The sequence below is a fragment of the Apostichopus japonicus genome, chromosome 1 (genome assembly GCF_037975245.1).
Source record: "Apostichopus japonicus isolate 1M-3 chromosome 1, ASM3797524v1, whole genome shotgun sequence".
NCBI classification, from domain to species: Eukaryota; Metazoa; Echinodermata; class Holothuroidea; order Aspidochirotida; family Stichopodidae; genus Apostichopus; species Apostichopus japonicus.
The window spans coordinates 8471272-8496262 of record NC_092561.1 but is presented as its reverse complement, the minus strand read 5'-3'; the positions used below and the strand labels follow the sequence as shown (position 1 = coordinate 8496262).

General features: G+C 38.8%; 1 protein-coding gene across 1 annotated transcript; it reads right to left on the bottom strand.

Annotated features, from left to right (window-relative positions):
- Positions 1-583: 583 nt before the first annotated feature.
- Positions 584-20609, bottom strand: LOC139966367 (cryptochrome-1-like). The gene is made up of 12 exons (XM_071969294.1): positions 19832-20609; positions 15686-15794; positions 14718-14860; positions 14339-14523; positions 12975-13204; positions 12035-12205; positions 11400-11540; positions 10551-10702; positions 9395-9492; positions 8631-8735; positions 4886-5044; positions 584-4118 (listed from the first exon to the last, which is right to left on the bottom strand). The coding sequence occupies exons 1-12, from the start codon at positions 20023-20025 to the stop codon at positions 3949-3951; spliced, it is 1857 nt and encodes a 618-aa protein (XP_071825395.1). The 5' UTR covers positions 20026-20609; the 3' UTR covers positions 584-3948.
- Between the last annotated feature and the right edge of the window lie 4382 nt (positions 20610-24991).

The following is a 24991-nucleotide window of genomic DNA, read 5'->3' as shown; positions in this document are numbered from 1 at the left end:
TTCAGTCAGAGCCACCAGAAAAGTACTTTTCATAAGTTATAGCAATTTTTTAACTTGCTAAATATTTGCCAAAAACTGTCCAAGATTGTCTTATCTCAGTCTTTTAGTCTCAGGAGTAGTTTTAGTCCTCTTTATCGTAGAATAAGTTGGACAATTAAACCACCCGTGAATTTCTTTTAGCACTGCCTTAAACATTTTCAATTTGAATCTTTGTAGTCATCATTTATGTCTTCAGTGCTCCTTTATTTTTATTCATTTTTACGAAGGGGGACAAAGTAATTACGTATGGGTTCCGACGAGAGGGTAGGGGGTGTGAAAGCACTTCTTGAGCCCAGAGTTAATACCCATTTATTAAGTAAGAAATAACTGAGTTCCTTTTTTTACATTTTTGGCCTCGAGAGGTAGATTAATAGGAATCCAGTGGCAATTCACTATCATCAAGATCCTCTCCTTTCCCCTCCTCCAACCCCTTCCCCAATAATGTGCCACAGAAGAGACATGTTGGTTCTACAAGTTTTCTTGCCAACAAGAATTATTTTCTCTCAAAGTGGTACACATTGATACAGATTCCAAATGCAAAAAATTAATTATAAAATCATGTTTATTGTAACACTCATGTGAAAGTGAATTAACAATCTTGCTGGTGCTATCAAAACTTGTGCACAAAATGTGTACGAAAAAGGTGAATTTAACTGGCTCAATGTTAACCCCATACAGATGAGAAGATTAATAAACCATAGTTCACGAGCACCATCGATAATTCATATCTGTACAGATACCACTCGCTATAAAAAGGTATTCTTGAGAAACCAACCCACTCTGACGATTAGATGCCCTTTGACCTTTAAAACCATGGCAGCATGTCTGCAGCCAACACACGGTCATCAGTAAATAATTGCCAGCAAATATCCTGTAAAGGTGAAATAAAGGTCAATTACTATGCTAAAACGTTGAGGATGCAATTTACGGTCACCTCTCAAAGCTTAAAGGGTGTGAAGACTCACACACAAAGAAACGTCTCATGCTGTTAATCTGACCTAGTTTTGAATGAGGTGTAACAGAAGTGTTAGACATCACCATCGGTCCCAGAAAATACACACACAGCTTGCTACCGTCGGTTCTTAGACACTAGTGTACAGTCAATACATACAGCTACGATCAATACCCACAACACAGTGTACATAGCAGTGATGGACATCTCAGGTCTAGATTAAAGATAACAAGGTATCACGTTTCATTACTGTGTGCATTTTGTAGCGACAAGCAGAAAACTTCACTTGCAAGCAACGGAAAGTTAACTTTTTCAGCATGCGGTTTGGGGCAAGTCTTCAATGCCTTTAATTAATATGTTAACCTCACCGAAACAGTAATCTATAAATTGCACACTATAGTATTGATTTGGATGGTCAGCTCCTCTGAAAAACCAGTACTATTGACAACTTTTTTGCAGTCTAACATTTGCTACAATATGGTGATCTACAATATGGATGACTTTTGAAATTGACAATGCAAGACGGCACAGAATATGTCACCTCTCTTTAACGTAGAGAAGGCATTTAAACAGCTTTAATTACTATAACCATACCCTCGTACAAAGATTTGTGACTAGATTGTGGAACTTGTATTATCCTTTCCACTATGCAGACAGAAGTTTGTCAGTCTCAAAATTCATGTCCATTGCAATCTAGAGATGGCTAGTATTCAAATTGTAAACAACCGCAACTCCATAACTTAAAAGTCAATCCGCTGAAGAAAAATATTGAGCTTTGTAAAATTCTCAAAACAAAATATGTTCATCTCTTTTTAACATTTCTCTTTCAGCATGCTGTTAAAATCGTCGTGAACATGTGACACATTACATTGAAAACGATTGGTTAACACTGATTGTGCTGCTAGTCATAGTATTAGGGGAACATGCAAGCATTGTGTTTTGTTAATAACTTAATAACTTTTGTCTTCATGGCCTTTAATTTTAGACAATGGTATGTACAAGATACAGCTAAGTGCAGTGAGCTGTTATTTACAAGCCTGGTATATCCATTTATAGCAAACAATGACTAGTTATTATAATTTGTGCTGAAATCCTACACATAAGCATTCATAGTTCATACAAATTCACATACAGGGTTGGTACCGACATTAAGTACCAAATTCACAAGACTCTCATTGTATTTGGCACAAACACATGGTACGCATGGGGTTGATTAACTTCTGGTCTGTAAGAGCCTCCTATCAAAAACAAATAAGCTGCATGGTTTGGCATGGTTTGTTACTGTCACTTCAACCATTGGACATAAAAAGGCCATCAGTAATATCACCAATTATGCTAGATAACTCAAATAATGGTCACACTAATGCTCAAAATTCATCAAGCACTTATTGTCACCCTCGAAGCATTTCAAATTATTCAGAAATATAATTCTGTAATTGATCCCTCCTATAACATCTGGAAATAACATATGGAGATTCTGAGCAAATACTGTTGAAAATTTCTAGTAATTTTGTCTCCACATGCTTAAATGTGGGGGCCAATACCAATGACGTTTTAAGTTATAACATATGTGATACATGGTGACTGAGAGACCTACGTGGGTAAACGCTATCATACAGCTGCTTGTAACTAGGTATTTGTACACCATTTTTCGTTAAACATGGGTGGTTTTGTGTTCTTCGATATTTTACGAAATCTTTTCTATGTTTTTATGTGCAACACCTCAGTCGAGTGTGGTGTCACAAGATTGAAGTTCAACATGATACTTAACATATACCTACATCAACATCGACGTTGTTTTACGCAGAACCGTTTAGTACTAACAGCACAAGGTAGTGTCACAACATGATATCACGAAAATGAAAGTGAACAAGCAACCACTATCATGGGATTCAAGTGACAGGGACTCTGATCTGTTTGAAATATTATTACTGAATGTAATTTCCAAGTTGATTCACTCACAAGTGGTCTTTGATCAATCACAAAAAAAATCAACAAAAACCCTTTTCACACGCTCTGAATCTACTAGTACACCGTTCCTAATACTTTCTCTGAAAAAAAAAAAAAACTGTTGAGAAATGAAAGTCACTAAACACTTGCAAAACCATATAACTGACAGAAAAAAAAGGAAAAAAAAACATACAGTGAATTGTTACAACAAAGTTGATAAATATTCCCTTATTCATTTTAGTCCACATTTTTTAAGAGTTAAAAGATTTTTACCACGAAAGCATTTCAAACACGACACCATTTGACTACAGACAACCACGGACAAAAGACAACTGACAGACACATATGCAGTAAAAAACTGGAGTATGATGTGGTTCTCAAGAGTGTGACTCTTGATGGGAATTGTTATGATTTTAATCTCTTTCTAGCTTTGGACCTTTATTGACCTAAGTCTGACCTTAAAAACCGTGAAGAAACCTATGTCATCTAGTGCTCAAACTTAGATCTGATCTTTGGATAAGACCCAAGTAAGATTTCTGTACAAGATTACAATCACTGCAGGACCTCTTGACTTGTAATTCCTGCCCCACGCCCACCCGCTTCCCCACTCCCCTCCAACCTCCCACACACACATATACATATCGTGAACTATAAACTACTTGAAAATAATGACTCCCCAAACGGTTCCATATCTACAGAATGATGAAAACACTTGTCACATTCTAATCCACATGTGATTCACTGCTTCTCAAGGCTGCTGTGAAACCAATTGTTACAACTTTGGGGATAAAACATTATTGACCATTAGGATATATAGTACACACACATTTTTCCAGCACTTTGTAAAACTGTTAGCACAATCCACACAGACACGTCATCATTCTTTACTTTCAAACGTGTCTCGCTGCTGCTCCCGGGAAACATGACGACCTCGACGATATAGCTGGTCACTCTCTCAGTGGGTAGAAACAAGTCTCCATTCCCATTGTTAGTTAAAGGTCACCGCCTCAGCTGAAGAACGAGTGGCCCATACCCTGCAAATTTGATGACATCTGGTTCACCCGATTATTTGTGAGACCGATCTGGTTTCCCATGAAGTTGACCTGACGCTGCTGGTCTCCTCCTTGGGAGTGCGACATGCCTGGCATCTTCATCATGTCGACCGGTGACGAGTAGACTGAAAGGAAGATAAATAGCAATAATAATGGAGGGTTTTATCAAAATGCCGACTCTAAAATATTGAACTCCTCAACATGACAACTAAGGATGTCGTTGTTTATAACAGAGTCAACATCGTCACCATTCTAACACCTTAAAAGTTTAAACGAGAAAAACCAAGTGATAGTACGTAAAAAGCTTTCAGGATCCTAATGACACACGGACATCACAGATTTACAGCCGATCGACAGCTCTTCCAGGTTGGGAGAGTGTCATCCACCTATAACCCTTCTAAGAACACTTTTGTTCTCATTTAATCCTCGCCAATATCTATATCCACACACCCCCATTGCCCCCACCCCAACCTTCTCCGCCTTTTTTTTCTTCAACCTACTATGCCTTCTTTCTTACCCACTAAAACTTTTGCAATAACCAGAAAGAAATTAAAATATATATTATATATATATATAAATATATATATAATTGAAATCGGTATGAGTTTGAAAATCAAGAACAGTGAAAAAACTTCCAGCCTCCACCGGGATTCGAACACATGTCCTCCCGCCTTATATGCGGACACCCTAACCACTAGGCTATGGACGCTGATTGTATGTCCAGGGGTTCGAAACCGGTAAGGAAGGCCGTAGTTCCATTGTAGGCGTTTGTATATAGTATATATATATATATATATAGTACGTATATATAGTACGTATATATAGTACGTATATATTTATATGTAATAAATGGAAAAAACAAAACAGTCATATGAAGAGTACATACACATACCTTTTTGAACTTGCTGCATAACATTCTGTTGTTGCATACAGAGAGAATCTGTGGTTTCTTTCGGGGCTTCCTTTTGTGTCTGGTAAGGAACGATGAAAGATTTGGCAGACGAGAGCCTGGTGGAATCTGCCTTGGAACTAGGAACAGTGGCGAGGAGTCCTTTGGTTTTAATTTTTTTTTTTTTTTTTTTGGTGATTGAAGGAGGGGGAACAAAATGAGTGAGAAAAAAAATGTTAGTTTAATGATATACATAGTATTTTTTCTCTCTTGAATAATATTCATTTTCATCGGAGGTAATTCTCTTTTATAGGGTCTAGTAGTTTTGAGTTAGCTTGATGGTTTGCTTTTTTTTTCCTTTCCTTTCCCTTCTCTTTTCTTTCGGGTAACTTAATTAGACAGTTTTCCATACTACTCATTTTTCTACCTGATCCTAATTGCCTCTTTCGGATTGATATATCGATTGTAGAATATTTGTGTTAAACAGTGATTCTAAATTCATGTCCTTGTTACACTACAGTGGCATTGACCTATCAGACATGAAAACACTGCCTACCAGCCTACGGCCTTGCATGACAGCTGGACGAATTGTTCATTTTTGCAATCACTGTACACCAGCGGGTCAGCAAACTTTAAGGTCCACGACCCCCAGGATCTTCTGTGAGGGCTGACCAACAAAACCCACCAGACCCCACCCCCCCCCCTTCAGAAAGCTTGAAAGCTTGATTGGACTAGCTTGGACATAGTATGAAAGTAATAACTTATTGGACCTCTGTCCGCAAGCTAAGAAAAATTTAGATAAAATTTGTGACGCCTGGCAAATGATACAGCAAGCGTTCAAAATATTTCTTGACTCATTTGGAAGACTTTTCTTATTAACGAGTTTACACAAACCAACTCATCATTCGAGTGTTATTCTGACGTGAATTTCAACCAGAAGTGACGGTAACAATACTACATTTTCAAGATTCATATTGGCAAAATTTGAAGAAAAAAAATCTAAGATCAAGCCAAAAAACATGCCATGGTTTTTGATTCACATTTTCATGTAGAAACTGTTAGCCAACACATGAAATGGTTGAGTAAATTCACTTGTTAAGTTATAGTTTGTCTTCCCGATTTGTTATTCTCTTTTCTTTTACTTAAAAACTTTTTCCGTTGTGGTCGTTGCTGCTCGCATACTGACAAAGAGGAATACTTGGTACTCACCCGAATAGGTTACGCAAGGGCGCCCACTTACTTACACTTTTAAATAAATTGCTGCCTCAAAACTTCAGGGACCTTTCTAACACCACTCAGTGTGAAGATTTAAGATGTAAAACAAGAAAGGAACTTCAAGAAAAGAAGGTCAGAAACAGGTTGCAACTCTTGCAGTAAAGCTCACATTTAAAGTTGAAAAAGTTCTTCTAATTTTTTAACTACTCTTTCCAAAGTTCCCAAGAATTGCCTTCTTTCCTACGACACTCTGTCGAAACCGCAGTCCGTGTGATGGGAATTGACAGAGACAAGACACGTTCGTCTTTCAAAGTGTTCAACGACTGTCCGTTAAATGAAGACTTCTTTTTGCTTGAAATTTAGTGTTTGTCGCAATGATGCGATGGAAAACTCTTTCTCTTTTGGAACTGAGGCATCCACACCCACCTCACACTCAACCAAAACCCAAACAAGTCCCATTTTACAGTTTACAAACTGCATAATTGGGTGGAGGTTTGGAAGTAGAAATAACCTTGCCACTCTCTTTGAAGATGAAGATTTTTTTGATTTTTTGTAGGGTTAAATCATCACAGAATTCAATCCCATCCATCACCTCCCTCCCCTCCTTCCCCAAGCCCATTTTCTTCTCCCTGCACATTTAAGGACTGGATTCTAGCTTAGAATCATCTTCTTAGCAATGTTTTCATATAGCAAATATAGCAAAAAGATCATCTTCATAAACAACTGTCGTTTAACACTTTGAAACAACCACCTTGTTTCCGACCAACTTCCGACAGGCCTGGGACTTCGACCCAGAAATGTCCGAGGAAAGAAATAATTCCAGGGAACTGAAGGAACCATTGTCAAATCTGACTGAAGACACCAACCAAATTAACAAAACCCATTCCACCACTGAGTTGGAAAGAAAACTTAGCTGGAGCCTTAAGTAAAATTTGAAAATGACTCCCATCAAAGAATGTTATGATTACAAAGAATGTCACATTGAGAGAACGTCGATGAAGTAGAGACAGTTGACTCGATTGTCTCACCTACGGTAACCAACGACACCGAGTTCGCAATAAAAAATGAACCTTTAAGAATATCTAAAGGCTGTCTAAAAGGACTTTGTCAAGGGCAGGGACAACAGCACGCTTCTTTTGTCGGTTCGACACGACTAGCCGATTCTCAATTTTCCTACTACTTGCAAAATCCTTCATATATGAAAAGCTACTACAATGAACCAAGATCGAATACCACAACCTACCATGGTCTGATTTAAGGATCGACAGGGGCGAGAAAATGTTTCTTGTGGGGGCAAGGTGGGGGAGGGGGGTTATTTTAATGGTAGGGGGAGGGGGAGTTATTTTTGGGGAGGGGGTAGGGGGTAGGGGAGGGTAGGGGGAGGGGAAGGGGAGGTGGAGGGGAAGGTGAGGGGTAGGGGGAGGGGGAGTTATTTTAATGGTAGGTTTAACCACAGCAATATTCAGCTTTGAAAAGGGCACCAAGGCAATTTTAACAAATTTGAAGGGGCACCAAGAATTTTGTTTCCAAAGTAAAAGGAAACATCGACTAACATTGACAGGAGACACATAACTCTTGTTCTTCCAGACGTTTGACTTAATAAGCATTGTTCTCAGCTGTCCAATCAGTATGTTGTTGAATTCGAATATTTTATTGAAGATGAAATTATCCAGATCAATTTTGAGGGCTCCTAGGGAACAAAGGGGCATGGCAGTTGTTGCCGTGGTAATAGGTGATAGTGAAGGGCAGCGTGGCCAGTGGTAGGGTTGCACCCACAGCAAGAGGGGGAGGGGAGGGGCAGGGAGAAAGGGTGAGCAGTAGCTGCGAGACATCTCTACTTGAACTACTGGTGGATGGTAATGTATATTCATCACAACCAAACTTGGCCCATCGTCCAGCCTGACATCCAAACTTAGACCCAGGCAGCAAAATCTCTGAGGATAGGCTAGTTTTATCAAATGAAAAGAAACGTCCAGTTCTCCTGAGAAACAAAGATCCTATCTGAGACTGAACCTTCAGATATTGTCAAAGGTTCATTTCACTTGGCTACCATTGGTAAGACAATGTGCAAAACAAAAGATTTTTCGTATGTATCGAGAGCTCTACCACACACTATATTGGCTGGATTGGAAAACCTTACGGATCTTAAAATAAGCTACGAGAAATTATCTCCATTAGTCACTGATCACTTAAATCACTAGGATGAGTCTTAAGATAGTTTAATATTAGTAGGTTAGTAGATTAAAGGATATTGGGGGGTTGTTAGGGACTGAGGAAATGCAATTTGAACCTCTTAGATATGTCCTTATACCAGTAACTCCACCCCCCCCCCCCTTTATTATCCAGTACGAGGACCTTAGACACAGATTAACCGCAGATAGCATTAGTTTTTACGATTGATGAAACTACATCAAAGGAAGATAATTTCATAACCAGAAATGATCAAGTGGAGAGCTATGACTAAGGAGAGGGAGGGGCAGGGGGGAGGAGGGTGAGGATCAGCAGGGAGCTGGAATGAAACAAGGTATCTCACCAGGTCCACAGTATTTGGAGATGTTCTTAAACACCTTCTTCATCTTTTCGATGTTCGTATGACTGGCCTCCGCATGGTTCACAATCGGAGCAGGGTAATGTTTTCCTGCGACGAAGGGAGAAAAGGCAAATATTTAAATTTAGGTAAATACAAACAGATTTCTTCCTGTTTTTTAATATTTTTTTATTGCAACTTGAGAAACTGTAGGGATATTTGGATGTTATGATATGCATCAATTTGTAAGTGTTTATAATGAAATGCATAGAAAAGTTCTCTCTTTAAGCAGCTCAAGTGTTCATAACAGTTGAAAGTTTGAAATTATTCAGATAGAAATTTAAGGATATCAGAGAAAATCACATGATAATTCACCAGAGACTAAATATTTCTTACATATAGCATATTTATAGCTTATGTATATACTAGTCAAGAAATTCTTATTCATACTTCTGACCAAATCGTACGTCCTGGATGTCAGAGAATAATTGGGGGAGGGGAGTGGGGCAGGGGATGGGTCAGACCCTCCAGAAAAGTACTTTTCAAAACTTTTTGGCAGATTTTAGCATCCTTAACTTTTGATGACAATAATGATGCCTTTTTCAGTGGCATCCTTTAATCGGGTTTGGCTGACATTGGGTTATGGATTAAGAAAATCTGAGAATAACTCTATGAAGCGCCCTCTTTTACTTTAACCAGTCACAGCTCCAATTACCCAAGATCTCAAGACCATTCCGTGGACATGTTTTAAGTACGTCTTTGAAACTTACCTATGATGCACTTCGCCTCCTCCTGGACTTCTACTGGTGCCGTCCACGGGTCAAAGATGTATTTCGTCGGCATGTTCTTCAACACTGGAAGGTATTTTCTGGTGGTAAAAGATTTTTAACAAGATATTAAAACTTTTTATGAAGACATGGTACTTTTTACAAATATCAACCTTCACCATACATTAAAGATATTCTCATAACAAAGTTGAATTGAATTTTCAGTTCTTTTCTTTTCTTTCAAAAAAGAAAAAATGTGTCTGTTTGTTTCTGTTAGCATGATTGGGCAAGGAGAATGACGTGCAGCACAGTGGGAATAAACTTCACATTTACACCAGTCAATATCCGCACATCTATGTCCACAAAACATTGCAAGAAACAACTGAAAACATTCCTCTTAAAAGTGGCCTTTGAAGGTCACGATTTTGTCAATTAATTTGTCTTTCTACTCTGTACTTTTATTTTTCAGTTGTGTTTTTTGGTCTGTTGTTTTTTTAGGTTTCTGTGCTTTTTTTTTTCTTCAACACATCAAGATGTTTTTAGCGCTTTATAAAGAACTGTTTATTATTCAGTTTCCTTAATTCCACTATAAATAGCATAAAATACAATTTATAAATAGGAGAGTATAAAAATTACAATAAAAAAGGAAAGCGAATAAAGACATGTAAAAGGTAACACAATCAACAGTTTTGAAAATTTAAGTTAAACTGAGAATGATAAGGAAATATCAAAAAGGATACATTAAATCAAATCATTAAAATTCCATTTTGAATAAAAATAGATGCTCTGTATAAATATGAATTTTGGAAAATTTGAACCCAACATTTTGGTTTTAATTGCACAATTTCATAAATTATAGTTAGTTTGTAGACAAAGAGAGTTTCTTAAGAGGGTGTTTACTTTCCTTATGAATATTCCTGGTGATTCTAATAAATTCACTTTTAGCTGCACCGTTAACCTTATCAGTAACGCTCTTACAGCCCAACTTAAAAATCTTAGCACAATACTTTTAAAAAAAAAATTATTATTATTATTAACCTTATAAACTCTCCCTCTGGATCCGTCCGTCTGCCAAATTTCCTTTTTTTTTTTTTTCAGCGCAGCAAGATGTTTTTAATGTTTTTGCGCTTTATAAGAACTGTATATTATTATAATTTACCTTATAAATTCTCCCTCCGGATCTGTCCGTCTGCCAAATTTGACGGGACAATAGCAATGGAAAAACTGCTGGTAAAAGGAACTGCAGGATAGCCAGATCCAGTTACCAGCATTCACGCTCCAGTCTGCATCCAGCAGTAACTCTTCAAATACCTGCGAGAGAAAGAAAGACACCGAGGAGGAAATTAATTTCATGTGAAAGCATGATTTAGCCCAAAGGATGATCCTTTTCATCAGTGCTACAGTCGAAAGCTGGCCTTAGAAGATAATGAAACTTGGCATCTGGGAGGTCATTGGTTCTAGCTTTGGCAGGCTTTATTAAGGTGGGTTTGTCAGCCGGGAGACATTGACGATTTCTCCCATCCGAAATGGTCTTTACAAATTTTGAAAAGAATACAGAATGATGTTAAATTGTTAAGTGGATTGCCACCAAATAAACCTCGTTAGAAGTCATTCCGCTTCTCCACAGTGCATGGTCGGTGTCGTTAAAATATCTGCCTTCCAGGTTGAGGACGGACGACGAAATTTGATTCACTTTGATATTAAAAATTAATGACACCAGCCGGATGACGTAATCCAAACAAATGACATTTTATTTCTTGGGAGGTTCTTCAAACTCATATAAACCATGAGAGGGACTAATACAAGAATTTCAACACCTTGCATGGACGTTTAGTGGTTGTGGTTGTTTTTTTTTTCTCCCCTTACACACTCAAATCAAAGAAACTGGACGATACAAATTCGGAACGCAGCCCGTTTTGTAATTATTCAAACGAGCAAAATAAAGCAATTATTAAGATAGGTAGGGCAAGGGGGGAGGGGTAGGATGTGGTCGCTGACGGGATCTCACCTTCACTCCTTCCTCCCAACTGATCCACAAGTCACCCCTGGTCAGGAAACAGGCAATGGCATGGCGGGCCAGTGGGTGTATCCAACCTTCGAGTCTTAACTGTGTCATTATGGCATCGATCCAAGGAAATCCAGTTTTTCCCTATTAAATATAAATTGCAAAATATGAAAAATATAGTTCCATTACCTTAAATAACTTGACTTTGACAAATTTTCCCCAAAATGTTTGATGTTCGATCCAAGCTTAACTGAGTCAAACGTTATGTTACATACTGAAGTAGAATTTTGAACATTTTTGCAAAATTGACCAACTTGGTATTTAACAGCTTGTTTAAGGAAGTCTCTGGGCGATGAAGTTTTGCAAAATGAGTCGAGATTGATGAACTTTGCTCTTTAAGCTCTTTAAGCAAGAATGACTCCGCCAAACAGTCACTCATCACAATTTATCTCTATCACATAGACAAAAGCTGATGCAGCCCCAGCCTGGTGTCTCTTTAAACTCAAGAAGTTACTTTAAGTAAAAACAAACAAGTGACATTACATTTGAAACTTTACCCTCCCCCCCCACCCCTTTTTTTCAATACTCTAATACCCTTGAAGGAAACATTGAACAATGTGTAAGGATAATTTTTTTACCTCTGCCCATCTTTTCAAATAATCAGGATTTCTATCCCAAGGAATCTGTATGCAAATCGGGTTATTTTCCATCTGATCCAGGTTTGGGTTATTGCAGCCGACCGAGAAGAAGAATTCCCTCCAGAGAAGTTGTCCGTGAAGCGAGAGGGGGATTTTGTTTGTCCTTCTAACCTGTGATGACAATGACGAAGATGATGTTAATGTATGAGACATTACATGCAAAACGGCACGTTTGGCATTCAAATATGCTATTTAAAAAAGAACTCTTATCTTTTACAAAGTGGTTTGTAGACCACAAGGCAAAATGTTCGAAGCATATTTTAAAAATGATCATGCAGTAAAATTTGAGTTTTAGATATACAATGGCAGTAACTATTAACTCCTTGCTGGCCACAATAGCTATTGCATCATTGGAAGCTTTTAATTTCTTTTCTTTTTAGTCAGTAGCATATGATGAACACCTAACATCTAAGAGTGCTTACCCACTAGATATTGAGCAGGGGATCTGATCCGGATGTGATCCTACACTTGAGATCAACTTCTGAGTGTGAAAGTTCTCGTAATCAGGACCTGACCTTTGGATCATAAATCCTCCTTTCGTGTGGAGATCAGATCCCGAGCTCGAGGTCAGAGTAACAAGTCTAAAAGCTTAGTGGATCCGAGAACAGCCCCAAGTATTAGCAATGAGAAATAGGTAAACTCCCATGGTTTTCCCACAAGCTGTGAGACGCTTTTCATGACTATCAGCACGTATGAATCAATGTGTCCAGACCTGGCGAGGGGGCAAAGGGGTAGAGGGGTTGAATTAGGTCGTCCAGGAAAATATGAGTGGGAAAAAGAGTCTGTATATACTTTGGAGTACAAAAGCAGGCAAGTGGACATTATTGTCCCCAGAAAGACCCGAGGACAATCTGATTGTTAGATGACGAGAAAAACTCACCTTGATGAAGAGATCGGTCAGTTCCCAATAGAACATTCGCGATGAAAGACAGCCGAATCTTAGGTAAGGGCTCAGACTGGTGGGGCTAGGGTTGAGAGCTATGGGGCTCATCCGGGGTCTCTCAAAATTGGCCACCCAGGCTTTCCTCTCTAGATGACGGTTCAGTCTCTGCAGCGCCTCCGTTTCTCCTCCCACCCATACCTTTACGGGAATGTTTTCTGTATCGAAACCTGTCGTCGTAGGGGGGGGGGGATGTAGAAACAAATTTGTTTAGGTATTTATAAATATGCAATATGATAAAGATCACAGTGAAAATTATGTTAATTTCTTGTCAAATAAAATTCCACCCCTTGTCTACTAATCCCCTTAGATCTATCTCTTTGTGTTCACCATGCTCATTAACCTGTCTGTATTCTGTGCGCGTTTTTGTCCCTACTGTTATTTGGTTTTCTTTTGTATTCGTTTCGTACTGGGAAAAGCGGGATGAAAAACTTGTTCTCTCCCATTCGACCTAGCTGTTTACAGCAAATCCAACTCAGCAGTCTCCTTTTGACAATCTCTGCATGTGCATTCCATTGACAGCCAATCACAATAGAATATATACAGTGTATATGCCAATCAGTCTTTCCATGAAGCCAAGCACTTTGTGACAAGAGTCTGATATCTCTCATATCTCGTGGCCAAGAAGATTAAACATGTGACTTGCAGACAAAGGAGCTAAAATAGCAAACCAGGCTCCTTGTTAGTGTCAAGGAGTGAATTCTCCAGATAATATTCAATTTAGATACAATTTTTGTACTCGTATTTTACAATAAAAGATGTTTTTCCCGTTTTTTTTTTTGTTTTTTTGTTTTTTTTTATTTATCTATTTTTTTTTTTCAAACAACGTAGGGATGTAAGTGATCAAGTTTGACGTTCCATTGCGCTGCTAACTGTGTCACTGTGACAGAAAGACAAAATTCATTCTATTTTGTTAGTGCATTTAGTAAGCGGTCCTGTCACTAAGATTGCTGATATGGAAGTCACCTCGTCATAGTGGTTACTCCCTCGCTCTCCTTCTACAGTCAAAGCTATGTGTTTTAAGTTCAGGACATTAAACTTAAATTGTAGACAAATTTATGTACAACTGAAAAAATTGTGGGCTTTTTTTCTTGGGTGGTTGGATTTTCCATAAGGTATTAACTTCTTGTCGTGGTGGATCAGTCTGCTCGGTGCACAAGTGTTAATCAACAATGTGGCACAACTACAAGCACAGGACCATAACACACACTGACAATAGTCCAATACGTAACTGAATTAGTACTGCTCATTGGACAAATCCTAAGTCAGGTGAAAAACCATCCTGTAACTTCCCTAGCTCTCACCTAATTCTTCTAGTGACGGGATGCCGTATTTTTCATAGTGGTCACTGGCTATAGCCATGTCGACCCCTTCAACATCTTGAGCTGTGACTGGGGCTACTGGGTGCTCGGGAGGGCCAATGATGGACACAATCTCTTGGAAGCGACTGTACGTCAGTGGGGGTTCATTGTTGTTCAGACGTAGTACCCTGGGGGGGAAACAATTGAAAGGAAAAAAATGAATCATTATTCACGCCGATGCCAGGGGGGGGGCCATACTCCTCTGTCACGTGATTCTGACCCATAGACGCATGAGCAACACACAACCTGGTTGGAGAGGCAATTTATGCGGAGCGTAAAATTAAGAAATTTAATTTTTTTGATTTAAATCCAAAATACTCACTCTTGGGGATCGTAGAGGGTGTGGGACCTCCGACAAATTACTTCGACGCCCGCTTCTTGCGCCAAGGCTTTGATGACCTGATCTTTCTCTCTTCCGTATGGTTCGCAGTCTTCCTCAAAGGAGAGATGAGTAATGCTCCACTCCTGTGAGATAAATGAAAGGAACAATATAGTAAGACTTGAAGGGGAGGGGTGAGGTGAGGGGTGAAGGGAGGGGTGTTGCCTTGGGGAAGGAAGTATACCTGGACTTACAAAGGGATGAACATGTGACTGATACAGAACGGGAATGTTTTAGTTACAGCTTTACAGTAACACAGAACCCCATAATGTAGATTTAAAGACCACTCTTTTGGATTCCGATTTTTTTTCTTCTTTCTTTTTTTGTGTGTGCAATATTTGGCCAATTTACAGCAACTATGTCTTAAAACCACCCAACAGTACAGTACTTGACAGAAAATTACACCATCAAAGTCAAGGTCTGTGACTGAACTGGCCGATTCATCACTGATGAGCCCAACTTTTCTTATCTTTTGCATTTTTTTTTTTTTTGCTTTCACAACCCCCAGACTTGGTGGGAGACTATAAATGTATACTTTGCTTTCTGTAAATTGGGGAGATAAGCAGTTTAATCAGAGTATATTGTTAGTACTAAATTATCTCAGAAATATTCAAAAATATTGATATTTCGGTCATTCAAACTCACCGTATATAGGCCCATTAATACTGAATTGATGGGGGGGGGGGCATTTTTTTCCCCCCCTTTTTTTGTGAGTTAATTCTTTGACTGTTTTTTAAACAGACATGAATCAGACAAGATATTAAGGCAGGATTTTCAACTAAGACAGAGAGGAATATATTTCTTCTCCGTGTGTCCCATTGCCTTGCCTGTGGAATAATCCCTTTTATCTTGGTTAAAAATTTAGATTTCATTAAAGATTAATTTCCTTTCGCCTGTGGGAATTATTTTACCTTTAAAAGCCTCGGAAAGACATCAGCAGGCTGCCCACGCACCAGAAACAGACGGGAGTTGAGTTTTCGCAAACTCTTGTCTAGATCTTCCAAGCAATCTAAAAGAAACCTTTGAAAGGTAAAAGGGAAAAAATATGACTACATTACACAAGGGACAAAATCTTCAGGGTACAGAAATGCATTAGTTTTACAACAAATATGATCTCTCGAGATTAAAGCAAAAATATTTCCTTCAAGGCATAAAAGTCTTAATTATCTTGCCCCGAACATCATTATTTTTAATGAGCATCCCCCAAAGTGTTAAAAGAAAATAATTCTCTGTTTGGGAGTATTGTTATTAGGTCATAAGATGTCAACGTCAGGTCAAATTGGCACTGGGGGTAAAAAAAAATAAAAAATCGGTGGGGGGGGGAGGGGCTCATTGCTTTTCAAAGTAACCAGAATGCATAAATATGTAACATGAGTAGTTTTCTTCATAAATCTGACGTAATGTATATAGTGAGGGTGTTCATGTTTACAAGGGTTTCACGATTTGACCTCTGATGACCCCAAATGACCTTCACCAATAACAATAGGCTTCTTTAACTCAATGTGGTACTTCCACACACTAAATAAGAGGTCGTCCCAAGCTTCAAGTATTGAGATATCGTGATTACAAGGTTTTCACAATTTGACCCCTGGTGACCCCAAATGACCTTTGCCCTCCACCAAAAACAATACAATATTTGTACTCAATGTGGTACTTCTAAACGCTAAATATCAAGTATGCCCATGCTTCCCATCTTGAGATATCGTGTTTACAAGGTTTTCACAATTTGACCCCCGGTGACCTCAAATGACCTTTGACCTCCACCAAAAACAAAAAGTTTCTTGTACTTAATGTGCTACTTTTACACACCAAAAATGCAATTGGTCTGACTTTCCCTTCTTGAGATATCGTGTTTACAAGGTTTTCACAATTTGACCCCTGGTGACCCCAAATGACCTTTGACCTCCACCAAAAAACAATAGGTGTCTTGTACTTAATGTGGTACTTCTACACACCAAATATGATATTGGTCTGACCTTCCCTTCTTAAGATATCGTGTTTACAAGCTGGGCGTCACAAACGCATTCACACACGCCATCATGAATGCAAAGGTTACGATTATCATCGAAACCAAAAATGAAGTTGGCTTGTATAATGACAACACTGCATGTACTAAATACAAATAGTTAAAACATTTTGAAGCAAATTTGGCAGATAGGGTCTACTGTGTGAAGAAAATCAATCTAGGCCCAAACAAGGATGTCTTGAGGCACAAAATTAATTTGTTGATACGTTGTAGAGACTTTTAAAAAAAAAGACTGTGCTATCCGTGCAAGAGTAGTACTTAGTCTACCCACAGTTTTAAGTGATCATAGTGCACTGAGGTCAACAATTCATACCGCCTGTCCGGTTTCTTGCCCTCATATTAACCACCACAGCAGGCCAACCATCGTAACAACGAAACATTGCATAAACTAGCAAATGGGCTGACTGAAGCTTGTCACGGTTAAAATCTTTCAGGGCCATTCAACTTACCTTCAAGGAAAAGGACCTGAAATACTAAGCACTTCTCAACCTGACGTAACATATACCTACAGTACAAAGCCTCCCCTCGTGTATTTTCGCCCACGACTTGCGTAAACAACACAAAACCATCTGACAGACACATCACGTTGCAGCAAACGTGAGACCAAAACACAGGGACTGTGAGACATTACGGATGCGTTTAACGGCCATTCATTGTTACGTATTTCAGAGCCGAGTCGCAAGTTTTGTACGTGAGCATATAAAGAATTAGATTATTTTATGTCCAAGTACTAATTATAATGAAAGATATTCATATATCAAATCCAATATGGCAAAGACTTCACAAGGAACTACAATGACCGTATGGAAGTAGTATCTTAGGGCAGAAAGGGTTTCAGCAACAAAAAAATGACGTAATTTCAGAAATAATGCTTCACTTTTAAAAGCCGCTCATGCTGAAATTTCGTTAACCTTTTTTTCTTTCTTTCTTTTTTTAGTGATCTCACAGTGTCAATGGTTTAGCTTACTGGCGGTTGTAGTTGTAAATTTATTAATTTAAGTTCTACGTGTGTATAAAAACCCAAAGATTATATGCCGTACGTAAACTGTAGGCTAGGCTGTAGCCAAGCTAGGCCTTTATCTATGAACTAATTGCGTCATTTGGAGATTAACGTCGGACGGCGCGATCGCCATCGGTACATAATATATTACGAGGGTTAGAAATTGAGCCGATAACAAACAAATAACGGTTAGCATGCAAGATATATTTTTGATCCATGATATAGGTTGCCTAACGACCCAGCTCTCTATTATTTAAAGGTCATCAGTTAAGAGGGCCCCAAATATGCTAGAAATTCAGTTTAATGAACTCCCGCATGTTCAAATTTCAACAAGCGATATTTTAACCTCATTCTGAATGTAAGTTATCCCACAGTAGTGAGATATTTTAGAAAATCGATGGTTTCTTTCCTAACCATTCTTTCCGTTTTTAAATCTTATCAGCTTCGTTTAGTGTAAGGGGGGGGGGGGGGCGTGGGGTTGAGGGACGTTGACAGTAGCAATATACAATAACCTTAAAAATTATATAAATAAATTATTTATCGAAAGATCAGCCTATTCGAACCAATGACTTCTGGATTACAAGAACCGTGTTAGAACTAAATAATTTTCTTATAATATTAGAGATAATGGGCCCAATTCTTCAAGACAGGGCTAGAGTATAGCACCCTACATAGGTTAAATGTCAAAATAAGTTAGCACCCAATTTTAAGTCCAAATTTATTTGGACATTATCGCAGTACACATGTAAAATATTGGTATTCATATTGTATTTTGTATTGGTATTTTAGTCCAGAACGACTCTGCTTGTAACTAATTTTTTTTACACAAGAAATTGCCAGCTCCAAGAGGTGTGGCATCTTTCACAGACCCCAAAGCATTAACTTTTAATGTTGTTGTCCCAAGCAAATACCCTAACCTCTCGGCTTTTTTACTAGGGGGTAGAACATGCTCCCTGGTTTTACTCAAGCTGAGGGGGTACCGTTAATTTTGTAAATACAATGTGAGGAATATGACAAAAAAGGGTGTGTGTTCTACTGTATAGTGGAGGGAAAAATGAAGAGAAACTTGAAAATTAAGGAACAAATTCTCTAATCATGTGTCTTAACTGACAGCATGCCAACAACTTCATACCCTGGACTCTGCAATAGCAGCTCCATACTGCCTTTATAGTCATTTGACATATCAACTTAAAGCACAGATCAGGGAACATAAACATGTGATGAGACATTGCCCTAACTTTGAAATAAATTTAAAAATTTAAAATTAATGATAAATAATTAAATAGAGAAAATTACTGAAAGGGATATATAGGATAGGGGCAGGTCTATGATTTTAAACAGGAGAGGGCATGGCTTCAAGTATACAAAGTGGCTATTGTTACGACTAGTCGTAAGAATAATTCCCGACTACGCATGCGCAGTTGCTATTTTCATGACCAATAGTACTATTTTTACGACGAGGAGAAACAATTATTTCCGGTTAGGGTTAGGGTAAGGGTTAGGATTGAGGTTTAGGGTTATGTTTAGGGTTCGGGGTTACCCCTACTACATGCGCAGTTGCTTTATTTACTTTACTGCGCTTGAATTTGCCTTTGTCGTAAGAATAGTTTATAAATAGTTGTTACGACTCGTCGTAAGAATAGCCACGGCCATAAGTATAAGGTTGTTGAAGCAACCTACCATGCAGTTCGAGTGGGGGGGGAGGGTTATATAGGGTGACTTAGGGTCCTCCCCCACTGAAAAAATATTACTTTATTCATAAAGTGGATGCATGAATCTGAGGCATAGTTAGGCTATAAATTAGCTACAAAATTAGGTACATATTTCAGGTCATGCTAATAGGCTAAGGTACTTTAAATTATGGGATTTGGGGGGGGAGGGGCAGGGTTGGTACACCCCACTTGACTGCACCTGATGTAGGCAAAACGGTTAAAATATTACAGGCATTTTCTCATCCTGATCTCACCGATTTTTTCTTACATTATCTGCGATTATCTGAGATTTATTAATTATAAAAGAAGAGCCGCCTACCTCCATCTATTTATTCCTTTCTCGCACAAGCCCGCAAACCATGGATCCAAAATGTACACACATCTGAAGACCTCCGTGCCTCTCTCAAGCCCTTCCTTCAATGCAGGATTATCATGCAATCTGAGACCTTTACGAAACCAGTGAAGCTGACTAACTTTCCTCGGGAAAATATCCTCTATCTTTCGTTTAGGCATGGAAAGTTTGTGTTGATCAGCTAATCAAAAGTTTGACACACTAGCCTATAAAGATAGGTCTTGGCTTTCGTCTTTAGTACTGTAGTAAGCACGACTTACACAACAGCTTATCTTCCGCTGTTACGAAAGACTTCCAACAACAGATTTTGACTAAACGATGAAACAATTTTCTCTCTTTTACTCCAACACTCTTCTAAGAAGGCTCAAGCCTGTATTTGGCTACTACAAATTCTACAATTATGTCATTTTTCTGGTAAATTAACCTATGAATGTAGGCTTGTCAGAATTTTGTCAAAGCTCTAGGAGACTCCGATTACGTATTGTTCCATAGACTTCTTCTTACACAAGAGATACCACAACACAATAAAATATCGAATGACCGTATGAAATGCATACTTTTATCCTTAGACAACTGGTATAAATTGTTGCGAAAAGACCGAGATAGTATACAAAATCCTCAAATCGTTTGAAAATGATGGCTTCACACTAAAGAAAGTACAAGTATTCCTGTAGAATATTATCAATTCTCCGTCCTATAGCTTGCTTGTTGAAGTCTCCAAGTAACAGTCTTGTTTAGGTATGTTATTTATACATATGTACGTGCACACATCAGAACACGGGTAAGGGAAAACACTTATCAAGTCACGTTTACGCTGTCATGTTACGGTAATGTATATGTGCCATAATCGGAGCATCGAGCCCATGTTTAAGTTTGTCCGTTCAACGGTCAGTTCTTTTATAGAGACTGCAAGGGGTGGGTCATTCAATTTCGATCAAAATGAAACTGAGAAAGGATTAACAATTATTTGTCCTACTGACAGTCGTTATGGAAAAAAGGTCATGACAACAAAAGCCTGTTCCCACGAACGCGGACTTGCTTCACTCTTGATCGACCTATTGAGGGGAGGGCAAATTGCTCCACTCTTTTACTGCGTGGTAACGGGGCTAGCCCGAGCTTGATCAAGCCCCTCATGAGAGGTGGGGTTAGGAGAGCTAAGCCCGGGTAAACGTTGACAAATGTAAATACACAATTGCCTTTATGTGTAAGGAGGGTTATTCCTGGAACGTTGTTAATATCCTTGTATGGACATAATGACATAATGTCCTAATTATGATCATGTCATAAAATACCGATATTGCCAGTGGGGTACATAGAAGGGGGTGGGCAGGGGTAGGGCAGATTAAAAGTGTCACAGAAATCCTTTTCCGCCCTACAGAAATCTTCAGGTATGAGGACGGTGACAGCCAAATATTAGCAAAGAAAGGTAGTTGGCTATGATAAAAGTATTACTGCATTGACTACGTGTTGTTATAGCATTATGGTGAAACTAACCTGCTTATCAGAAGGTTGTCGTCTATAATAAAATACAACATAACCATTTGGGTCATGCAAGATATAAGGACATACCTAACCACACATTTTATGTATTTTGTTAATATTCGATAACGTATACGGTACAGGGCCGTAGCCACTAAGAGCATGGGGGCGGCGTGCCTCCTCTCTTCTCCTCCAGTGGCGTGCGCAAAAGGGGCGGAGGGGTATGGCCACCATTTCCGACCTTCATTCAGGGGGACATAATTCAGTCGGGTAATTTTATCATTCAGACAGGGGAGAAATGGACCTTTACTACGGGTGTATCCCCATTGTTTCTTTTCAACCTCACACAAAGCATTTATGAACAGATTATTGCATTAAAGGCTACTTATATAGAGCTGATTTATAGTCTCAATATGCCTCAGATTGCACCATGTAACGTCTTAATTAAAAAGTAAATGTGTGGGAGGACCCCCACACCCCCCCCCCACATACACACACGAGGCACGGCTTCAATGGCCCCAGGGAAGCACCCTCACTATTATGAAGTCCTTCATTCACTTCTGGCCCTCCAATTAAAGTTCATGTCACTACCTTAATTAGTTGGGGAAGGGGGCATTTTTCGAGTTTATTTTTTATTTACTAGCACAATCTTGCGTCTATAGAGCTACTGATATAGACCTACATTATATTCTAAATGTGCCTCAGAACACCATTTGACGTGTATAAAATTGTTAATTCACCTCTGGCCCTATAACACAAAAGTTCAGGCGCCCACCTAAATCAGTCAAGGGAAGTTTTGAATTCATCCCGTCCCTCCACCTTCCGTCACCTTTGAAATCATGTGTATGCCACTGCTCCCCTCTACCATGACTCAGTTGAGTCTGCTCAACGACGCGAATGGGTCTCCCTACATAAAAACAAAAGTTCGGCTGTTACATTCCCCCCCCCCCTTCTACATACGCATGCAGATGCCGAGCGAAATCACAGGAACGAATCGCTCATATCGTGATGAATAGTAAGGATCGACCCAGCGCACTCGGCAAAGAAAAATTGACCGATACGCCCTAACAAAGGCTACCCTCTCCTTAAACTTTCGTCCAAGTTGTTTACTTAAATTTATACCACAAGCACGCAAAGTCGTTAACACAAATGTAGTTAAAATTAAGTAAATGATTGTAAATCATCGTGGAACCATTTTGTAGACACATTCGGGATGTATTTGCTGTAGTTCCTTACTGAAATCACCTCAGCACGAGAATTGAGTTTTGTAATCAAGGCAACCACTTATCCACATTCCCGCTAGGCAATCATCCACATGAAATATTTTCCATTGTGAAGGATATATGCGAAGGAAGTGCATTCATTTGTTCATGAAACTTCTATCAGACGTACCTTTACAATTAAGCCCAACTGATAATGTAGTATGCAAATTAGTGTGCATAGTGTCAAGTGCTAGCGATTGCGATTTGTTTTTACCAAACGGTGGCGCTCTATCAAAACAGCAAGTAGCTAGTTTCGCCTCTTGCGCTTTCTTTCAGTATTGGACGCACGTAAATCTTTTAAATGTCTGTATTTTCATTAAAAATAAATAAAATACTAAGGTCAAAGTGAAAGGTAGATTTTTTTGGGGGGGGGGGGGAGGGTGGGGGCAATGCTTTTATAGATGGCATGTAGAAACTATATCCAAACAAAACCATGCTTCCGTGACAATTTTGGAGGGGGAATGCGGGGGGGGGCACATACTTGGGGTGTGAGAAAAGCCCTGTAGATAAAGCGACAGCTATGGGATCGAAATTTAAGCACCTTAAACTTGTCCCAAGCTACTAAAGGTATTTTCGGACGGTGGTGAGGGATTATAAGCCCCCCCCCCCCCCCCACAGAATGCTTCAAATCATGGTATGGACTTGTATGGTACGGCCAGAGGAGTATCAAGGATTTTATAAAGGAAGGGTGGCCCTGGGATCGCTGAAGCCGAGTCCCGTGTAGGGGTGTCTGGGGCCCCCTGCAAAAATCAAAGTTTAGACATCAACCGGGTGTATTCTGAAGCATATTTAGACTATAAGTTTAGTGTTATATGTGGGTGTTTTACGCAAGGTTGTGTTAAAGAAATACAATTGGTGCCCGTGTGCGTGTGTGTGTGAGGTTGAAAAGGTGGGAGGGAGGGAAGGGGGGGGGCGAAATGGTGAAGTGGGATGTTCACACTCGGGTCTAATTCTTTCTAGACTGAATGTTAGAACCCCTAAATTTTTGCAGTGAAGACAATTATTTTGCGAACTATTTTTATTTCTTTGGGATTTAGACTCTAGCTGCAGTGGAGCCTCAATACGTAATACTGTTAGTGTATATTATCTCGATAAAACGTGTATGTAAATATATACACTAGTAAAATAACGATGAAAAAGAAATACCCTAATAATCAATTAATTATTCAGAGAGTTCAAGACAAAACAACATTGATATAAAAAAATCTTCGTATATTACAACAACAACAAAAATGAAATTTGTAACATTTCTCTTCACTTCCGTAAGTGACTGGTCATTAGTAATACTTCCAAATTTGTTACAAATGTAATAAAATAATGATAATAAAAAAAAAAAATTCTTGGTCAACCTGGAGAATGGACGTCTATGGGTAAACCAAGGAGGGTGATTTTAATATAGAGTTATTAAATATATTTTCGTCCTCATTCTTTGTAACTTTAACCAATTTTTGAAAATATGAGCTTTTCAAATGTAGTTATATTATCATTTCATTTTTTGGGGTATTTTTCTTTGTCAGTACATTATTACATATGAACATATACTGGGATAATGAAAGAAATACAACTTATAGGAATGTGCACGGAATTGTTCGACGGCTCCTTCGGCTTCATGGCAAATCGTATATGTTCATAAATAGTGTGTTTATGATTCCATTGTATTTAGCGTTGAAAAAAATCCACAATCTGAACGATACAGAAAATTATATTGTTTACTAAAAGTGGTGATAACTTAATCAATTATTAGTGCTATTTCCGGTGATCTGTGGGGGGGGGGGCAGAACCAGAATTTTCTTGTACGCTGCGCGCCAACCGATGGTGGCGCTCCTCTTAGCTAGTAATCAGAGCCGTATATAGAGACGGCTCTGCTAGTAATTCGCGCCCCCGGGTTAGCAAATCCTGGATACGCGCCTGATAAACAGCAGTACTGGGTCAATAATTTTCTTTCAAGACCGGGGGTCCAGAAGATAACAAATCGGCAAATATACTGAGATTGCTACCCGACACAGCGGTGCATTATAACAACCTGCATGCATCAGTAAAATATGAGAAATGTTTTTTTTCATGTACAAAAGCGTGCTAAACTTCTCTCTCCAGTATATATCTAATAATTTTACAAAGTTATGATTACTACGTTTAGGACCCGGTATACAAAAGAATATCACGCCAGGGCATCTATCCACAACACCCCCACCCCCACCAACACCCACACCGCGGGGATCCGCTCTCTTAACCAATTGTAGATGACCTATATTCGACTAAAGATGAAATAGAGACAAATGTGTAATAAAATAGAGAAAAAACTTACAAGAAAAATATGAAATAAGACATAACAGGATTAAAAAAAAAAATTGATACACAAAATGTAAAAACTTTCTTGGAATTTAAT

Bases quoted from the DNA above. Each gene is read 5' to 3' on its own strand.
- LOC139966367 (XM_071969294.1), bottom strand. From the start codon at position 20,025: ATGCCTAAACGAAAGATAGAGGATATTTTCCCGAGGAAAGTTAGTCAG. The intron at 15,795-19,831 runs GTAGGCGGCTCT...TACCTTTCAAAG, and splicing joins AAAGGAATAAATAGATGGAG to GTTTCTTTTAGATTGCTTGG. The intron at 4,119-4,885 runs GTATGTGTATGT...TCTTCCTTTCAG, and splicing joins TATGCAGCAAGTTCAAAAAG to TCTACTCGTCACCGGTCGAC.